General features: G+C 37.1%; 1 protein-coding gene across 1 annotated transcript in view; it reads right to left on the bottom strand.

Moving 5' to 3' along the window:
• Positions 1 to 21,039, bottom strand: part of PIGK (phosphatidylinositol glycan anchor biosynthesis class K) — a 74,489-nt gene that overhangs the window by 38,117 nt on the left and 15,333 nt on the right. Inside the window, exon 9 of the mRNA XM_075508558.1 lies at positions 20,447 to 20,619. Coding sequence (XP_075364673.1) covers positions 20,447 to 20,619 — 173 coding nt within the window. The remainder of the gene's footprint in view (positions 1 to 20,446; positions 20,620 to 21,039) is intronic.

Here is a 21,039-nt window from a genome sequence, read left to right as displayed (position 1 = left end):
AAAAATTAAGAAGTACATTTTTCAAGAACACTTATATGGGTTGGATCTTGCCCACAGTAAAAATAATTCATGAGTTAGCAAAATTATTATGCTAACAAAAATGTCTAACAAAGACTAATATTAAATAGTTATTTTTGAAAATGGGACCTTAACCTTTAAAATTAAACCTTCAGTGTTCAGTCAGAACATGCCCAAGCTTAAGTTGACCATGACTTTCTAAGACAGTCTTATGCCCGTAGAGTATATACATTAAATGGGTTGATGTGGTTTTACTTTCCAAAACAAAAACAAAACACAGAAAAAAAAATCCACTTCACTCTTTTGTCACAGGATTGTTCACGTTGGTTTAGTTTTGGGTTGTTTTTTTTTAAATGTAAGGGTTTACATAAAGATGATTTGCAATTTTAACTAAGATTCAAACCTAGTATTATTAACCTAATCTCGGTCTTTATCTCATTCCAGTGGTAGGTTCTTCCATTATTTAAAAGTCATTTCCTGCAAATGTTTACAATCTACAAAACATTGTATCAGTAAATCTGAATGTTAAGTATACGTTATCAGTAGATACTACCAGCAAGAGACTGTGTAAAGCAGAAAACATCACAATGCCAATCTGTCACTCAGCTTTTAGAACTTCAGGCTCTCAACACACCTTACATAAAACAACAAAATCTCCAATGCTGCTAAAGTCCTTCACAATCCTATATATAAATATATATGTGTCTCTGTGTGTGTATACACACATACAGAAAAGGCAACTATGAAACTAAGGCAAGACTTAAAAGTTTCTTGGTTCATTTAATATAGATAATGAGGCCAGATTTCTCTCTTGCCAACTGCATATGGAATAACTAACAGTTATAGAAACAATGTAACAACTCCAATTGCACAGTAATATGCTCAAGAAAAAAATCCAAAGTTAAGGGAAGCACAAAGACACGCAATAGGCGAAAGAAGATTTCTTTCTACAAAATTTTGCATGCTCCGTATTATCAAATATATGAAGTCTTGTAAAGAGTTTACATTCTGTCCTGCACCTTATAACTTCATATTTTAAATGTTTTGTGGAAAACAAACGTGATTTCTAAATCATCTGTTTTCTCTCATGTTTTCATGAATGTTCAACATATCTGTCACCAAAATTGTTAGAGTACTTTGAATGTAAGCACCATGGTGACAGGTGTGTATCTTTCTTGTATATGTTCATTGCTCAGCTACAGTGGATCCTCATTCATGAGTGGGACTCACACACACTATTGCAATATAAGTAACCAAAACAATAGGCACCAACTTTTTTCAGCAGGAGTACCAAAGTATTTTAATGTACATACTATGAAGTCCTTTTACTTGCATCATCATATAATTCTACTCTGGTTTTGGAGTTAAAGATAACCAAAAGTGTATGATGGCAATCAAGTATGCTGGTCCTCTACCCAAGGAAACTAAGAAAAAAAAAAAAACTTTCTTTCTGCCTTTTAAGTCTAATACCTCTGCAGCAATTTTTCTATGTCTACCTTATAGAGGCTATACATTCTAAAAAAATCTTATTGTAAAACTCAGAGTATGTCTTGACTATTTGTGGCTAGTATATGTATTCTTTATGGCTGCTGGTCAATTGAGATTTCATGGGCACAAGTTTTTTTATACTTTAAGGTCCCCCTGCCTTATTTCCTAAAAAAAAAACCACCAAAACCAAACAAAAAAGCAAACCAAAAACCTGCTTCTGCTGAATTTATCAAGACTCAGATGAATGCGGCAAACACACCCATCCCCACCGATGAATATATAAGTCACTTTGAAATGAAAAATTTCCATTTCAGTAAATAGACTGCACTGTAAAGTACTGAACTTTCACTAGAGAGCTGCTTAGTGACTGCAGTTATTGTCTTATTACAGTCCTGAACTGAAACGTGATAATACAGTATTTACTGATGCACTGTATTCACTGAGAGAGAAAGGCCTGAAAGACAGATACAGTGGGGAAAACAGCAATAAGAACAACACCTGCTATCTCAAGCTGACTGCTAAGCAGCCAACAACATTTTCACTGCAGCACTTGCCCTTTAGCACAGGCAGGGGTTTCCTCAGTATCATGGCAGAACCACGATGCCATCGCCTTCTCAGAAGAGGTGGCAGCCTGGGGTCCACTGGGAAGCAATACAAACTCTGGTAAAATACAATTTATAACAAGAAAATGACAGTGCTGATGGCTCTCCATAAGTGGAAAGCCCCAGGAATTTCTACTTATCTCAAGAATGTGGGGTTTTTTTGTTATTCAAATACTTTTCCTGCTGATCTTATGGCCATAAAAAGATGTTGACCAACTATTGGCCAGTGCATCTTTAATAAACCCACCATTATGCAAGACATCCTTTCAATGGGGAGGAGGAGGAGGAAAAGAAAAAACAGTTAAAAAATGAGCTATTGAGAGATTATATAGTCTGAATTCAAGAGAATGGTATAGCCAGTGCAAAACAAACTGATAATACTATATTATAATCACCCCCAGGAGTACAATGAAGGAGTGTTTCCAGGTTTGGGGTTTTGTTTTGTGGTTTTCTGGTTTGGTGGGGTTTTTTTTGTTTTTTTAAACAATAAATAATAGAACCACTGATCTATTAGACATACTACATCAACCCTTACAGACCAACCGCATACATTATATTTCAAAAATTATTTTCTACTGGAACCTTAATCACTCCACTTCTATCAGGACAGTAAATTGACTGTATGCCATTGTAACTTACTGTTTGAAATCCGTTTTTCTCATAAATAGTTTTAATTGTATGTACACAATATTGCTGTAAAGGTAAGCAAATCCAAAGTGAAACTGGCAGAGGATAAACCACAACAAGAGAGATCCTGAGAGAGAATTCTCCAAGCAGATGATAAGTCTGAAAACGCCTCAGTAAGCCCCTAGGAAGGACATTATTTCACAGCAGCCACTTCTGATAGCACAGCAAAACACAGTGGAAGTCCTCTGCGAGTCACCACCCCAGCTATGAATACAGCATCGTGACACCAGCCTACACTATAAGAAAGGCAGATATGCAAGTCTAAGCAAAAACCAGAATGCACTTTTTTCTTGTATGTGAAAAGAGCAGTCTAAAACAGAGTTACATATTAAATTTTAATAACTATTGTACATAATCACAAATCAAAAAACAAATACTGTGTTTTGATTTAGTGAAAGACACCCTTTCCCCAAATTTATTCATCTGGAGGGAAGTATTTGGCTAGGTGATTTATTTGCTTGCACCACCTAGTGGGGTTTAGTTTCATCTACCAAATAGTCAGAGTTGAGCCGTGTTCCTACCTCATGACGTTAGTGACAGACTGCATTTTCTCACAACATGCTTAATATTTCAAGCCTGCACAGCCCACTAAACAGCACTACACTTCTAAGTTTCCACACATCTATAAAAACATAGCACAAAAACAAAGCTAGAAAATAATTCCTATTTTGCTTGTGTTAAACAAGTTTGGCAGAAACTTAACAGAGATGTTGTAGAAAACTATTTCAGAATGTAGTGTTTTGAGTTTCTAACTTGAAATGCACATCAACAGTACCTTGTCAGGGTGTACCATACATAACCTCAATAGTCTTAACAGATTGCGTTATGTGATAACAAGGCCGCACACTGAGATTTGGAAGATTTCTACAGGGCTTTTGGATCAAACCTCTGGCAGAGGCACATGGTACAAAGGGCTCTGTCTGCAGGAAAGAGGACTCATCAGGGAGCAGCCACCACCTGTGCTCAAGTCCAACTGCAGCAGGAATGAGCACCTACACTGCTTTTGTTATAAAGGTTCCTGGTTGCTGCACTCCAGTCTGCGCTTTATAATGCACCGCCCCAATACAAAACTTTACTATGTGAAGTCCAGCCACACTGGAAAAGCCATCTTCTCAGGTCAAACCCCAACCTGATACAGACAAGAATTCATTAAACATTTAAATACAAGTCCTGAATGCCATAGGTGAACTGATCTAGGATGCATTTGTCTCATAGTTTTTCCTAAAGAAAAATTTATATACTGTAGTAAGAAGTCTGTCGCATTTAATCTGGAGCATAAATCATGCTATAGAGATGCTACAGAATGTTCTCTTAGATGGGGCAATTAAATAAATTAAAGATCAGTACCGAAGTGTTTCTAGATCTCCTACCTGTTTCCCAGAGTAGGGACCTCAAGCATTTACAGAAATTCACACTGCCTTTCTTCTTTACAACATTCATTATTTCAGCTTAATCAGTGTCAGTTCTCACTTTGATGTAGACATATATTTGTAACTTATATAATATCAGAGGAGAAAAAAATACTATGCCCACTTTACAATAAGGAACTCATCACAAGAGTTTTATTTGGATTTACAGGAAGACTTCAGGAAATAATGCAAAACTTTTTACCCTTCTCTAAACTTCCATGAGAAAAGAGGAGAGGAAACATTTTCATTTCACAGTGGTTTATAAAATAACCAAAATCCGTTTTTTCAGAAACAATGCCTTTTTTTCCAGAAGAAACAGGCACTAGTAACAACTGCACTGACATGTATGCAAAGCCCCAGGCTATGGTACTGTCTAGGACAGTTAGGTACTATCTATTACTGTATGATAGAATCATATTCTAACAATATCAGAGGATAACTGTGCCGCAACCAAGCAGACACCAACACAGTTCTTTGAAGAGAATGCAAGAAGTGAGTCAGACTGTATTTTAAAGAAAGGGCAAAGTGGTTTTTGTTTTCCTTTTGGTACTCAAACTTTTAGACTGTTTCAATACTCATACAAAGCACTCTTTCAGGATAAAACATTGAAGTGCATTTTTCATTTTCATAGTTTTCTTATTTGCTTAAGGTTTCAACATAGGCCCTTTTGCTCTATGAGGACTAAGATCAAATTTAAGGCTTAATAGCTGTGTAGTAAGTAGAAAAGAAACAATGCTTGCAACCTTATCCCACGTACATTTGATGTTCACCCACATAAGAATCTAATTCTGCACAACTGTGAAGCAATATATAGGCAAAACACTAGACTTCATACCCGATATCAAATCACTGCAGAATGCTGACTCCATTGAAAAAGAAAAAAAAAAAAAAAAAAAAAAAATCAAAGCTCAGCCTTTAAATTAATCACTGATATCAGAACATCAGTTCAGACACAAAGGCACAGGCAACTTACTGTACACGTTATTTTACGTAAACCTGTTACATATGGGCAACTCTCACCCCTAAGCTTACCAACACCGCTCTTTCTTGAAATTTTGATGTCCAAGAATTTTAAAGCTGCCTTTGCCACTCCTGTACTGAAAGGAGTGCTACACAGTCAGTTGACCCAATGTACCATCCCATGAAGAACTCTCTCAGTATTCCCACTGTGGGAAGTATCCCACTTTTATTAGGAAGACTCTTGGTCGTGTTTATATCATGAAAGGCATTTTCAAAGCCTATTTCTACCACACAGGTTAAGGCTGCAGTTACTCAGAAAACCATCTGCAGAAAAGAAAATAAGCAAAAAAAAAAAATTTTTTTTCATAAAACTTTCACCCATTTTTCCACCAAATTCACCGAAGTATCTTGTTAATAGGGTCTAACAGACTCCAGCACTAAAACTTCTTTATTAATAGTGGTCCTCATATTTTTATTTTAAAGACACTCAGCTGCTTATCAGGGATTTCTAAGTGATAAAAGCTGAGTATTAATCATATTTGCCTTAAAATTTCATTTTTATTTTTTAATGCTTTATGAAATGGCCCTCATATTTTCTGTTACATTTCTCCTCTCTTTACTTTGCTTCTGTCTAAAGCACTGGTGGTTGCTATGGTAACTTTGGCTTTTTTCCCCACTGTTCATGCAGGTTTTCATCAAACCCAATGACTTTTTTTAATCTTATCTGCTCTATAACAATAGTTCCTTGACTAAGGTGCTGCATACTGTATCAGATGAGAATCCTGCTATTTCACAGGAGTAACTGGAAAAATGGTAAGTTTTGCTAAATTTTGAAAACTAGCAATTGAAGTGGGGTTTTCTTGGTTTGTTTTTTAAATGTCTGAGTACATTTCTTTCTTTCTTTTAATCTGAACATTATTCAGGTAAAATATATAACTAATGCACCAGTAAATGTAAGATAAAGCAATATTTATAAACAGTAACACTTAAGGAACAAAAAAACTGGTGCGATAACTTTTTTTTTAAATAAAATTAATCACTATTGTTTCACATAGACTAAGCAGGACACAACTAAACAAAATGAGAACTGAGTCATTTTCTGCAACCACTAAATGTGCTTAAGCTCCAGACTACCACTGCAGATTAACATCAGTTCAAATCTCCCTGTCACAGAAAAAAATACTTCTGGTCACTTTAATAAAATATTTCTTAAGATTAGCACATAGACTGTTATCAAGTTGGTCTATAACCTACAGGAAACAATCTGCATATGCCAACAAACAGACAAATTACATGCAAAGGCTTGAGCCATTTCCAAACACTCTTCACTAAGATTCTATTTTTAAATCTATTTTTCCAAGACAATTTAAGTTTAGGGCTAAATTCTTCAATGTAGGTTTGTTCTTGAAGTTTTTCTTTTCCTTGAATTAATGCCAAGGGAATGCTCTCTTGATATTTTCTACGGGACAATGTCATCTTCTTCTGCTCCAGATAGGAAGCACCTCTCATGAGTATTTACCGCCTTACTCACGAAAAGTAACTCAACCACAGGGATTCAGTCACACAGAGCTGATTAAATAATTACACAAAATTCATCCAACATACAGGACTGAGCATTAAAAACATAAATCCACACCAAGCTATTAGCAACAAACAGATTAACTACCTCACTCATTAAATAAGGTCCAAACGTGGCATTCCTGGACTAAAGTTTTATTTGAATATGGTTACTTGAATCTAGCCCCTAACTTTACTCTGGAATGTATGCAGGTAGGGCCATGCTGGAGACAGTTTGGTCCAGTTCAGTAGAACAGGCTATTGAAACAACCTCTGGTAAAATTAATTCACCTTTAATACTGTCGTCCTCTTAAGCAATATGAATAATATAAACAAAAAATAGAAAGGATTTACAAACTAAGAAAATCACTGTTTCATATAATTCAACCCTGAGAATGATTCTGCATTAGTTTGGGGATGGGTTGCATTCAATATCCATTTGCCTCAACAATAATAATTCACCTTTTTGTCATCTATTATGGATATAGAAATTTTCCTGAATTTCAGGTTTTATAACCAGAAACACATTGACTTGGGTAGATGACTAACTTGTATATTGCTGTTATTTCTGATTATATTGATTTCCTGATTCCTTCCTCTCCTATTAACTTTTTTTTTTTTTTTAATTCCGTTTGAAAAGAAGTATACCTAAAAATTACTCTTTTATTTTACAAGGACAATTACTAGTGAGAATAAATAATCTACAATTTGCTTCACTTCATTTCAGCCATTTTGTTTCTTTTCAGATTTCTGGTGAAGCTAGCTTTATTATATAATTATTCTTTCGTACAATTCTGATTACATTTAGCAAAATAATCTGATTACTAGATGAGCACAGTAGGCACAAAATGCATTAATACATTAATTATTCCCTGTTTCAATTTATATTACACTAGCTTTACTGAGACTTCAGTTTGTTACCTTGTGCAGGTTGCATATTCATTTGGCACATTAAAAGATGGTGGGATTTCCTCAGTAGGTGGGATTTCCTTTCTAATGATATCTATATCAGCCACAGTTTCTACAGCTTCCTCTCATGCTCACAGCCAGATATAGGCAACAGTCACATAGCAATTAGGTCTGTTCCATAACTGCATTTTATAATATAATCACGGACATGTAAAATGAGCTTGCCCCCCCTGCCCTTTTCTGCGTCCAGTCTCAATGTGTCTTGTAAAGGACTTCATTTTACATCCAGAGAAAGAGGAAAGAAACAGTTATAAACCAGTAAGAAACATTCATCTAGGATATCTAAAAACTCAACTAAATACCTCTTGGGTGATGTACTACCATAAATAAATTCCATGTCACGCTACTAATCACTATTATTCTAAGGCATCTCTTGCATCTATTATTACCAGCCATAAAACTCACATATGTGTATACAAAATTCAATACAGTGATAATTATAATCTTTTAAGAACTGCACTGTAATTTTAAATGCTTTATATTTAGTATTAGATGAATTTAAGAACAGTCATAATTTGGCACATAATTACCAAATGACTCATGTATACTCTCTCATGGCATTAAAGAAATAATTATGTTTGCATAAAACCCTGATAGTGCAATATAGTAAGAATTTTGTGACCAGTAATGGAAACCCTCTGTAGAATATGTACACCATGAGTACGTTTTTTTTTCCCCCCCATACTCCATCACCAAAGTGGAAACATGTCCCTCTCCATAACCTTTCAACAGCCACCAGTGCTGCTGAAAGCATTCCCAAGAATGGCAACTGGGGAAGCTGTTTTCATGGTGCGTCTTAAATATTTGCTTGTTAGTAACGGAACACACAAACACACATCACTTAAAATACAACAACTATTACTAAAAAAATATTTAGAGTGACCACTGATGTAAACCACCTTTGAATCTATGGCATGAAAAGTCTTCCTGCCACAGCTAGCGTAATACTTTCTCCTGTCCTTCCTAAATTACTTTATAAATGCACAGATTAATATGCAGTCTAATATTTTTAAACAGTGCCATTAGATTTGCAAACCACATAGAAATATTCTGTTTTAATGACAATTTTCCATCTAACCACATTTTTTGTGCACATACACAGTTTCCAGTTTTAAAACATTACAGCAGAGTGCAGATTTATCCATTTTACAGATACATCATATATTTTTATGGACACATTTGTAAAAGCTCCTAAGCATCTAATAAGATAGAAGTCAGCTCAGAATATCTTGTAATAAAGTACCTATTAGTAAAAACTGTATCAGAGGGAAACCACACACAAAGGAAAAAGGAACTAGGGCACTCTATTTGACAGCTAAGGAAGAAACAGAGGTTATGTCCTCTATGGCTGAGATTTAGAGCAGTTTCACTTAGTGGCTGTTCTGCTCCAATTCCCCAGATAAAATTTAGACCTACAGCAAGCAGTCTTCATTCCTATTTTATTCTAGCGGGAAGTCATGGTTCAGACTCTTAAGTAACCAATAGAAAAAAAAATACTAGTCAGTGGGGAACTATGAAGCTTAAATATTATGTTACAGTTAAATTGAGATAAACCTTACAGTAACTACAGGGTTCATTATATTCTCACAAACTAAAATGAGTCATAAATTGCTATATGCGTAGAGATGTAACTTTTGTCCTACTATTTCAAACAGAAAAATATTACTGAAATTTTAGAGCGGCTGAAACATGCCTATGGCAACATGTCTCTCTTGCAGGTAACACAGGACCAGAAGTCATCCAGGAGTACAAGTAACCTTTTCTGATTTTTATTTCATTCGAATTATTTAATACAATTATAATATTATATGCACTACCCCACCTGTCAAATTTAAATAGCTACTGTGGAACTACAGGAAAAACACACTCTTATCTGCTTCTTTCACGCAGTTTACACTTAAGTAATCTTTCTGATTTCATAGAAAATCTAACCATTCCTATCCTTCAGAGTGCTGTGCTGCTCAGGAGGAAATTCAGATGTATAATCTGCAAACCAGATTTGTCCCTAGTTTAGGAAAGCTTCTGCCAGCAGAACTATCACCCTGGACTGCAGTTCCAGGAAGGCAGCCATGGGGAAAACATATTGGCATCAAGCAGCCCCAGCCCTCCTGTCCTTCTAAGAGCCCATATGGGGTCTCTGCAAACTGAAAAGCAAGTCGCACGGTCCTGCAGGACGCCTTCAGCCACTCTGGCTAGCATGTCCTAGCCACAGATTAACTCTGCCCCCTCCATGATACAGTGCCCTCAGTGAGGAGCAGAAAGACCATCTGTTCTCTCCTTGCAGTTAATCTCCCTCCCAGTGAAGGCAGCAGGCTCTGCTACGCCAGCAGAGTACAAGTTATACAGACTAACAAACTACCTGGGACCAGCTACAGTATGGATACGTAATGTGGGATATGCATTTTAGTGGATTACTCTGATAGCCAGTTTGGCTTTTCTAAACAGAATAAGTGAAGCCAGCTTTGGCTTAAGAACATGCAATGTCCCAGCCCAGCAAAACCACTTTCAGTAATGGTTAACTTGAAGGGGCTACTCAGATTCCTAACGTTAAATGTGAATTCAAACGTTTTGCAGAATAAGTACAAGAGGTAGCCCACTTCTACAAAGTACATTTCCACACACCTTCTGAAGCTGTATGAATCCAAATGCCTGCCATTTATAATTCATTACTGAAAAACCAATAATCTAATAAACATTTTTAAAATATTGAGATAAGAAACATAATAAGAGTGAAAAGATACCATCAATTTAAAGATTATAATCTGTTGAAGATTATTCTGAAATATTAGCAGAGTTTCTCCTTATCCTTCAATCAGAGTGTCTAAAAATGTACCAATACATACCAGTATCATTCAGTCTTTTCCTCTGCATCTGGTCCCTGCAAAATTGATTTATTTTGTATTTTGTACATAGCAATTACACAGAGAATTACACAGAAAATACCACTGTAAAATTAAAAATCCAGCAACAGGAGGCAGGAGAAGGTGCAACATTGTTAGTTTTTTCAGTTTCTGATCAACTGTTCCCTTAGTATTGGAACAAATTTGTATGTCAGCTAGGCTTCAGCAACAGGTTCTTTTAACCAGTAGGAATAGAAACTTAAAATAGCTATCATATAATTCAAGGAACTTATGCTAAAGCAACTGTGAATACCAATACTCAACATTTATTCTTCCCTTCCCCACAGGAAAGGAAATCCCAGCCTCCACTGTGGTCTTGCCTTCTCTTGGGAACTACTGGACTGAACTATTCATACCTGAACACTCGGCAGGGGTAGGAGGGAGACACACTCTCCCTCTCCAAATTTGCTTCTAAATCCTCATTCCCGCCAGTCACCAGAATGCTATTCAGGTAATGCTGGGCTCTCACTAATTCCATACGGTATGTATAAAGTGAAAGTGGAATTCCCTAAACAATATGGGTGGTTTCAATTTGTATTTTTTGGAAGTCCAATGATTTGAACCATTCCCACATCTATAAGAAAGCTAAATATAGTTTAGTTATACGAAAACCTCGTAATTTCAGTTTGCAATGAAAATATGTTTGTTCCATTTATGATACAAGAATACACTGCTTTCAGTGGTAATAAATTCTGGTGCTATATTACAAAATACGAATGTGCCCCTACACATATACACACAGTAGGAACTTCCAGTTCATTTTGTGAAAGAGAAATCCTGCCTGTCTTTATGTTCCAAGTTAGATCTGATCTCTAGGCAGATGACTAAGGGTTTTTCAGGCTTTCTAGTTCTTTTTCAATGTTATGTAAAGTTGTGACCAATTGAGTCTTGCTTTTTTAACAGTAACTGGCACAACAGAGATGGGCTGTCACCATTCTATGAAAGCTGAACATCCACAGTTGCCACTATATTCCCTTGCAGCCCCAGGAACCTCTAAACAGTAACTGGAGCCAACTGAATTAAGTTTGCTAGGATTCAAAAGACACTACAACATATCCAACCCCTGAGTAGCTACTCCTCCAACTCCCTTTGTATCCCCAGTTCCCTCTTGTTTTCTTTTTCCACTTCAGGGGATGCAAAACACTCTATTGTGTTTCATTATTTTTTGTTTGTTTCTCCTGGTATTTACCAATACCAACCTTTTGTGCAATCATGGTCTCCTGCCTGCAAAAATGCTGAATAAATCCCATTTTGCAGTAAGTTTTTTGTTTATAGAATTACTTTATTTTCCTGAAAGATCAATCTTACCACACAGATAATATTCTGCTGTCCTCCAAATTTCATACAATAATCTTAGCAGTAGCTTGGGCACTTTGGTAGATGTATTCAGCATCTGTTATTTCCCCTCCCACAGTTTCTATAGTTTTCCGATACCCTTGACCAAGCACATAAAACAATCTCATTTTGTAAAATAATATTGAACAGTACTCAGCAAGCCATCTGTAAATCCACTTCTTTATGTGATCAGAATCGCCTTTTGTAACCACCTCTAGTTTCCTTTCCATCCTTTGATGCAATTGTGACTTCCTTGCTCTCCTGTTGCCAGAAATTCGCACTACTCTATTCAAACGGCTAACTGGATAGAAAAGAGATGCCTAGCAATAATGCAATGCTTTTTTTGGAGTTCAGCTCTTCTCCTCTCACAACTCGCATTTCACTTTTTTGCTAAAGAACTTGGGCCCTTACTACGCTCCCTATGAAACATAACTTCTCTGAGTGTAGTAGAGCCTTCAGAAATAAGCAGTGCAGGGAAACATCTTACTATCTTCCAGACCATCATGCAGCTTACCAAAATCAGCAACAAGGCTTCAAGGACTTGTATTTAAGTAATAAATTTAAATAGCTCTATGACAAGAGCTTTGGCCCACCAAACACTTGACTTGAGAAAAGTCTCTCCTATTGGGAGGGCTGGGAGATGCAGATAGAGATCATTTTATGGTCTTTTAGCCATCAGTTATATAAACGTGTTGTGAAGGCAGAATGCCCCTTTCTCCCCCGCAGCTTTGGACAAGACATGAATTTGCAGTGGCAGAGATCTCTGACCATCTGGAAGGTAATCCCTCAGGCACTCAAAAAACAAGTGTAAGCTTTTTCACAATATCGAAACAGGAAAGACTAAGAGCATTTGCATATGCCTTAATACCATATTAAAAAAATCAGTAATGTTGCTTGAGCCCTGGAGACTTAATAGTTATGTGCCCAGATTCATTTCTGGGGCATAAGGAATGCTAACGTATGCTTGGCCACTAAATTCCAAAGACCTAACGGTCCCATAATCACTGCTTCAAGCTGCTTGTTTGCTCTTTGGCCCCAATTTTTCCATCTCCTAGAAATTTTCTTAATCACACAAAAAGTGTATCCTAACAAACATCAACAGCAGCTCTGGTACTTTTGACAGGAAGTAAATAATAGCAATAGAATTTTATTGAAATTATCATGCTAGCTCAAAGTGCTGAAAACATGCCAAAATTACATGAAAATATTTCCTGGTCAGACATATGCCAAATACTACAGCTGTTTGCATGGACTTCTTGAGCTGTGACATACAGTACACAACTACAGAAGTACCTCTAAGAACAGACATTAATTTGCATTTAGCTCCTGGACAGCAAAGCAAGAAGATCAAGCCAGGACCTCCATATAAAGAGCACTAGAAAGACTAACGAGCACTTCAGGAGACTAGAATTATAGAGCAGCCCACTCAACTGCAAAAATAACAGCAGGTAAAGATCACGCAAGGCAGAAGAGGTGAAGAAAAAATAATGAGACAAAATAAGAATGCTACATAGGAAAGGTGTAAAAAGGAGTAGGTAAAGGAAAACAAAATAAAAAATCTAGACTGAACACCCTATGATTTCTGGATATTCTCAGCTATCTAGATGATGTCAAAATCTACTAGATTTACTTAAGACCTCCCTCTAAATCTGTTGCCATGCAACAACTTTAGACATTACCTGTCTATTTCCTAACACTATTATGTGCATAAGTCAGTTGGCATATGCAAGTCACTTATGAAGAACATGTAGCTTCTGGACTTGATTCAAAAGCTGACGTTAACAAAAATATTGCCATTTTTGGCACATTTAAGCCACATATGCATGTGCTTCACAGCACCTCTACAGCCCAAGGGGTTTGTTTGGATGTCAATGCCTATCAAAATTATACATAGGAATAACTATATGTAGGTTCAGCAAAGTAGCGTTCTACTGAAAACAATATGAAATGATAGAAGCACAAACTGGTACTAACAGTGAAGATTTCTCATAGAAGAAATGCAGGATGCCACACAAAATCCCACTAAAAGTTGGAGGAAGTGGGAAAAAATCATCCAAGACCAAAGAAAACCTGACTCGAGCTATAGTTTTGCAACAAAACATTTTCCTACAAAAAACAAAACCTGGCAAAAAGCATGGTCAAAAACATCCTTTCAAATGAACAAATAATACATTGTTCAAAGCTGCTTTTTAAAATATCTTGCTAAATAGGGACTGTAATTACCAAGCATAACACTTTAGTGTATTTAAAGTCTTCCCAACACAATTTATACCTGCAGTTCCTTTTGATACTGTCAGTCAAGCTTATTTATTTTATACGGATGTTATACTAGTGAAATTGTACCCTCCTATATAATTTCTCCTATTACAGCCTTCATGTTAATTTTAGATGCATTACCTTGAAAAGCTCTTTTACACTAACAGGTATAGGAGCATACGTATATGTGCATATGTATGTGTTAATCTATCTCTAGGCAAGCAAAGAAAAACCAAATATATTTACAAAATACTTTAAGAAATATAGCAATAATATTTAACAGCAAGTATTAGTTCACCCATCTTTTTTCATTACTTGTAGACTATTAAAACACACACGGATCAAAAAATCCATGCTTACAAATTTATCCTGCTTTCATGGTAAGACATTAGAGGAAAATATACTACATGTGTAACTGATTAGTGTGTTTCATGAAAAAAAATTATGCAATTCATCTGAAGAGGTTTCCAGAAAAACCATGCTACCTGGAATTAACAGCTTCATAATCCCACTGTCAATTCAATACATATTACTAGAGGCCTGCTAATTTATAAGTACTTTTCCTATTTATACATTACTCTGAAATGCGTAACATCTCCCCAAGGTTGCTGTCCAGTGGGAAAAGTGGAAAATAAAATAAAAATCTTACATCGTCCCCTCAAATTTACACCAAACAACAAAAAAGTTCAACTCCTCCTTTCCTTCCCCATCCACAGTCACTCCAAACTGATCATCTAACGGGGGGCGAGGGGGTGGGAACCACAAAAGCCCACCACAGGCAAGCCTCCCGCCCCACAGTCGGTATCCCCAAGCCCGCTGACCCCTGCGCTCCCCCACAGCCCCGCCCCAGGGGCCGGAGCCGGTGGCGGGAGCTCGCCCGTTCCAATGCTGCCACCTGCCGGCGCCCGCCGGGCACCGCCGCCCCCGCCCGGGGCCGGGCGGCCACAAGCTCGCTGGGGCTCAGCCGGAGCTCAGCCGGAGCTACCGCCGGTGCTGCGCGGAGGACGGCCCAAACCCACTTGGGCAACGCCGAGAGGCTGCTGTCACCAGAACAAACACAGCGGCTTTGACCTTGAAAAGCCTTCGCGTAAAGAACAGGCAGAAAATACAAAGCAGGGGGGGAAGCTGACGTAAATCTATCACTGCAAATGAGGATGCAAATGAGAACGGGGGATTTCTCGGAGAACAAGAGCTTTCAGAATTAGTCCTAAAAGTGATTTATGACACTTAAAAGAATTACAAATCTGAGGTAGCTGGTGATCGCAGAACAAACCCAGCCTTTTTTATTTTAAGAAAAGTCCACTGAGCTGAACAGTGTCTACCAGCCAAAAAAATTACCTATGGGTTCACAAACTGAATCCCCATAGATTCAGGACACACCAGCAGCTTTACTTATTAAGCACATCAAACTGAAAATAACTGGTGGAAAAGAAGAAGGGACAGGAAAGAGACGGAAAAGAGACACTAATACAAAAAAAAAAAAAAGACTGAGAGAACATTAGCTATTAACATACTGCAAACAAACCAATTACAATTATTGTGTTACACAAGCATCCTTCTGAACACAAGTGGCCAATTCATTTATTTTTAGGAAAACAGTCACTGCCAGTAGTACCACAATTCTTCTTAATAGAAGTATTAAATATGAAGCCCAATTCTCAAAGGCAATGAAACTAGGATGGTTTTATATGATGCTGTCTTTAATTCACTTCTTACTACCCTCAAGAGAAATACTCATCCCAATTTTTACCAACGCTTTCCGCTGATACACATCTTTTCCTCATGATAGGAGCTGAAAAGGAGAAAGCGTTCCAGCTGGCTGTAGAGTTAGAATCCAAGTTTAAGAGAGAGACTCCTAATTTATTAGATGTACTAAACTCTGCAAGGCTCCTTCTCCAAAGGTGCAGGATTTCTTCTACTCCTTAATGTTTACTTTTTGCTCTTTTATGGGAATTTAGACAAAATACAATCAGCTGAAGCCCCAGAACCCCTAGACCGTCAGGTCTTCTGCTAAAATTGGCAGCTACAAACCCAGTCAGGACTGCAGCAGCTGCAGAACAAGCCCTCTGAAGTGAATATAGCTTAGATTGAAACTGCTATGAAGAAAGGAAACAGCAGAGGATTCTTCTTTTTATTTTTTAAAGCTTTTACTCACAAATATTCACCTACTACTATGTGGAAAGCCAAAAGAAAGCCTCTTCTTTTGGTTAATTAGTAGTTGTTCTTTGTACGAGTCTCAGCCAAAGCCAAAAGAAACTCCAAATGCCTCATTCGTCAAATGTCACGGCCTGTGCTCAACATGAAACTGCCAGTTCTGATCTGGTTGCATAGCTATAGCTCATGCTGAGCTTGGCAGTGGATGTGTATTACAAAGTAACTGCTAAGCAATTGTGTAACAAAAGAACAAACTTCTGTTTAAAAGGTTTGGCAAAGTCACAGCAGTGGGTTAGATGAAAACTTGAACAGTCTGCCAGCAGTACAATCCCAATACATGTTCATGCCTCCCGTGACAGCATCTTCTTTACTCATTACCTGTCTAATCAGCGGTTTATCTCTTTTGCTTGTTGGTTTTTTCAATGCCCTTATCTGCACATATGACACTTGCAACTTTAAAACAAACAAATCGGATCTAACATGGACTACTTAAGACTGTGTCAGAGCTGAGGTCTGTATTTCCTTCTCTGGTTATGCTCTCTGCCACAAATATTCTGTAGCATTCTACTGCCACCAGTGTGGAAAAGGAAAAAGGTATCAAGCTAACATTGGCAGAAGAATAAAACAAAGAGGAAACGATTCACAAAGGAATGAAGCCAAAAGACTGTATCAAATATTAAACCAATAAAACCTCTGCAAATTATCTTTTAGGGAAAAAAAAAAATTAACTGGAATGCAATACAGAAAAGAGGAAAAGACTAAGATTCTGGATAGATTTTGTCAGTAAAGATCTGCACACTCAGTAACCAATGTAATACATCAAAATTTGTATTAGTGGTATATATTTGTGATCTATCAGATACTTCCTGGTAAATACTTCTTGCAAACCCTTAAGGGGCACAAGTTCAATTTTACATTACTTTTTTCCTCTTCACAAAGGCTTTTAAAACAATATTAGGCATGAACAAGATTATTCATGACTAATTTGGAAGGATTATTCATTTTTAATAAGCTTGGTTTAGACCCCTCCCAATGATACCAAAAAGAATAAACCAGGCTGTGCTAGCCCCATCTTTCCCCAGCTATTTTACGTAAGAGTGCAATCTGGGGTGTCAACAGCCATCACATTCCCAAAAGGCACAGAGTGGTTTAACAAACACTGAGGAGGTTAAGAATATGCACTCACATTCTTTCATTCAAGGGTCATTCTTGTATTAATTTGGGACAATCTGGGTAGTACCTATTCAAAGCTCACATAATTTGTGAAGTGTCCTGACTTCTTAACAGCCTCAGAAATAGATGCGTGTAACGTTTATAATATTCTTCAAATAAAACCAGAGTAACTAGTACTTGCAGAGCAGATCTTCCAAAACTAGATTTTTAAAAAGCATTAACATTTTTAAGTAACAAATTCACTTCAAGCTGTAATTCTTACATTTGTTGTAGCAAAACAGATCTCTCTCATACCAAGAGGTACTGACCTCAGAATTCTGTTTAAGGAATTTATTAAGCACTCCACATCGCTATCTATACAGCTATACTACAATTTTCCAACACTTCTACAAAGTCCATACTTTCTTCTCCATTGTCCTGGTTTTGGCTGGGATACAGTTAATTTTCTTTATAGTAGCTGGTATAGTGCTGTGTTTTGGATTTTAGTATGAGAATAACAGGGATAACATGCTGATGTTTTGGTTGTTGCTAAGTAATGTCTGCACTAGTCAAGGACTTTTCAGCTTCCCATGCTCTGCCAGGTGCACAAGAAGTTGGGAGGGGACACAGCCAGGGATAGTTGATCCAAACTGACCAAAGGGCTATTCCATACCATATGTAGTCATGCTCAGTATATAAAGCTGGGGAAGAAGAAGGAAGGGGGGGACATTCGGAGTGATGGCGTTTGTCTTCCCAAGTAACCATTACATGCGATGGAACCCTGCTTTCCTGGGATGGCTGAACACCTGCCTGCCAACGGGAAGTATGAATGAATTCCTTGTTTTGCTTTGCTTGTGTGCATGGCTTTTGCTTTACTTGTTAAACTGTCTTTATCTCAACCCACGAGTTTTCTCACTTTTACTCTTCTGATTGTCTCCCCCATCCCACTGCAGGGGGAGTGAGCGAACAGCTGTGTGGTGCTTAGTTGCCAGCTGGGGTTAAACCATGACACCATTAAAAACGCACTCTCTAAAAACTCTTCCAAAGTGGTAACAAGAAACTGAGAACTGAACTATTTTTTTCGAAAATTGCATCTGAATATAGCACAATGACTAACTTACTGTTTTACACGAGACCACTTAAAAATGGTCATACATGTTACAGATGCAAGGCAGTATTCTGTAAGTTGCTGCTGTGTGCTTCCATTCCTCGGCAAACATGTTCTAAAAGACTCTCAAGCTAAATGAGAACTATTTAGCTATTAAACCAGCATGTTCCCATCCCTTCCAATTTCACAGATTTACGATAACTGGAATTGCCATGATAATGTAATACAGCTTTCAGTAAATATCAGAACATTTCACAAGGATAACATTCCTCTCTATACATGAGTGCCTCTTTCTCAACATTGTTTCCATGTGTCCAAGTCAGTAGTGTGTCAGATAAGTAAAAAACCCTCATATATTGGCACTAAACTAATTCAAAAATAAAAGCTGAAAATCCCAACCAGTCATTTCCTGTTTCAGAGCCATAAAGTCATCCAAAACCTATTTCTCCTTTCAATTCTCCACGAATTAGAAACCCACATAGGTAAGTTTGCATCATGGTTTTTGACTGGCAAAATGCCTGTTATTTGCCAAAAGCTTTTTTTATTCTTCAGAGAAAAAACAAATTCAGTGTCACTAAATACTATTCTAAACTAAGGAGTCACAAAATTAGCTTAAGATATATATGGTTACTACTAATGCGCATGATACAGATAAAAATACAGTATACAAATAAAATATTAAATACACTAAACCATGTAGGATATTTTTAATTACAAGGACCAGAGTTACTGTTATCTTTGCAATAGAATAGGACTATTTCAGTTGGAAGGGATCTACAATGATCATCTAGTCCAACTGCCTGACCAGTTCAGGACTGACCAAAAGTTAAAGCATGTTAAGGGCATTGTCCAAATGCATCTTAAACACTGACGGGCTTGGAACATCAACCACCTCTCTAGGAAGCCTGTTCCAGTGTTTGACCACCCTCTCGGTAAAGAAATGCTTCCTAATGTCCAGTCTAAGTCTCCCCTAACTACTTTAAAATTAATAAAACTGCTATCCACTAACTTGTTCTTTGATTTGAGCAACAGTAAACAACAAGGTAGACAATAATTTACATACATTTATGGGTTGAAAAATATGTCATCCCTGGTACAGCAGACTATTTCAATCTTTTTTTTTTTTCCCCCCTCTCCTAGAGGACAGTATCATGAAACATAAAAGATGCAACGGAAATGGAAGTACAATGCTAAATAAACTCTACAGTACCAGCACATCTTCCTTTACATGTTCCCAATAGGTGGCAACAGAATACCAAAAATACAAAGTAGTTTATAATTCTTTCTTCATCCACAAAGTAATGGAAGCCCTGTTACAACTTCTATCAATGAACTTGCACCAGCAATTTTATTCAAATGAATCACTGCATCTCTGCAACAGAAATTCTCAGGACAGTTAATGTCAAAAGCCAGAGAATTCACAAAACAGAAACAAAGCATTTATTAAAAAGCTAGTTCTTATGAAACAACTAACTGATGCTTATACTCAGAGCTTATCTGAAGGAGTAAACTATTACAAGCAGGAATTTACAGTTACAAAATGTTTCTGCGCATTAAAGAAGAAATGTTAAGGAAGAAAGAAAATTTTAGACTAATTTTTTTGTTGTTGACATCCACAACTTGGTATTTAGCACTATTTATTTACAAGACTGAATAAAGGGGTGAGCATTTTGAACAAAGTTTTCAGCTGACAAACCCCAACTTTATCAGTAGTAGTAGGTCCATACTAGCTCCCTGATTCTTTGTAAGAAGTGACAGGAAATCAGAATTTTTCTTCCTTGACAGTTACATTACTATTTTGTTTCTGTGGCACAGAGCTATACAAATCAAGTCTAAATAATGACTACTTACTTGCTTTCAAAACCAGCTAAGTCACTGTCCAAAGAAATTGTCTCTGTTGTAATTTCCACCTTTCTCACACTGCCAAAGAAGTCTGTTATCAGAACGTTTTGTGGGTCTCGCTGAAAGAGATCAGTTCGGTGCCCAGGTGTGGAAACGCACAAACTTTTTGGACAGACCTGAAACTGGAAACCAAGATGGACAATCACATCCTGTCCCTCATTCATCAATAGTCTCTACATATATCTTCCAAAATGAAATCACTATAAAAAGAAAGATAAATGCCACATAACTTGTGTTAACTTCAGTACAAGCTCCACAGCTGAAAAAAATGATTGAACAAAAACATTAAAAGGCATAAACATCTTGATTATGCATTTCAGAAAACTTTTATCCTCCGTATCCGAAATACCTATGTATTTCGTCTACATATCAGACCCACTATATCCAGCACACATTGCAACACCTGGAAGACAAGAACAGCACTAACAAACTGTTTTCAGTGGACTCAATTCTGTATAAAGGTACATTTGCAGAAAATAAGTAGATGTAACAGTGGCGGATTTGTTGTAGCATTTCGAACATCTGACAAGACAGCATGCCTA

Source organism: Mycteria americana, chromosome 7, assembly GCF_035582795.1.
Source record: "Mycteria americana isolate JAX WOST 10 ecotype Jacksonville Zoo and Gardens chromosome 7, USCA_MyAme_1.0, whole genome shotgun sequence".
NCBI lineage: Eukaryota > Metazoa > Chordata > Aves > Ciconiiformes > Ciconiidae > Mycteria > Mycteria americana.
Note: the sequence above shows the minus strand (reverse complement) of the source record. Positions and strands in the feature narration are given on the sequence as shown.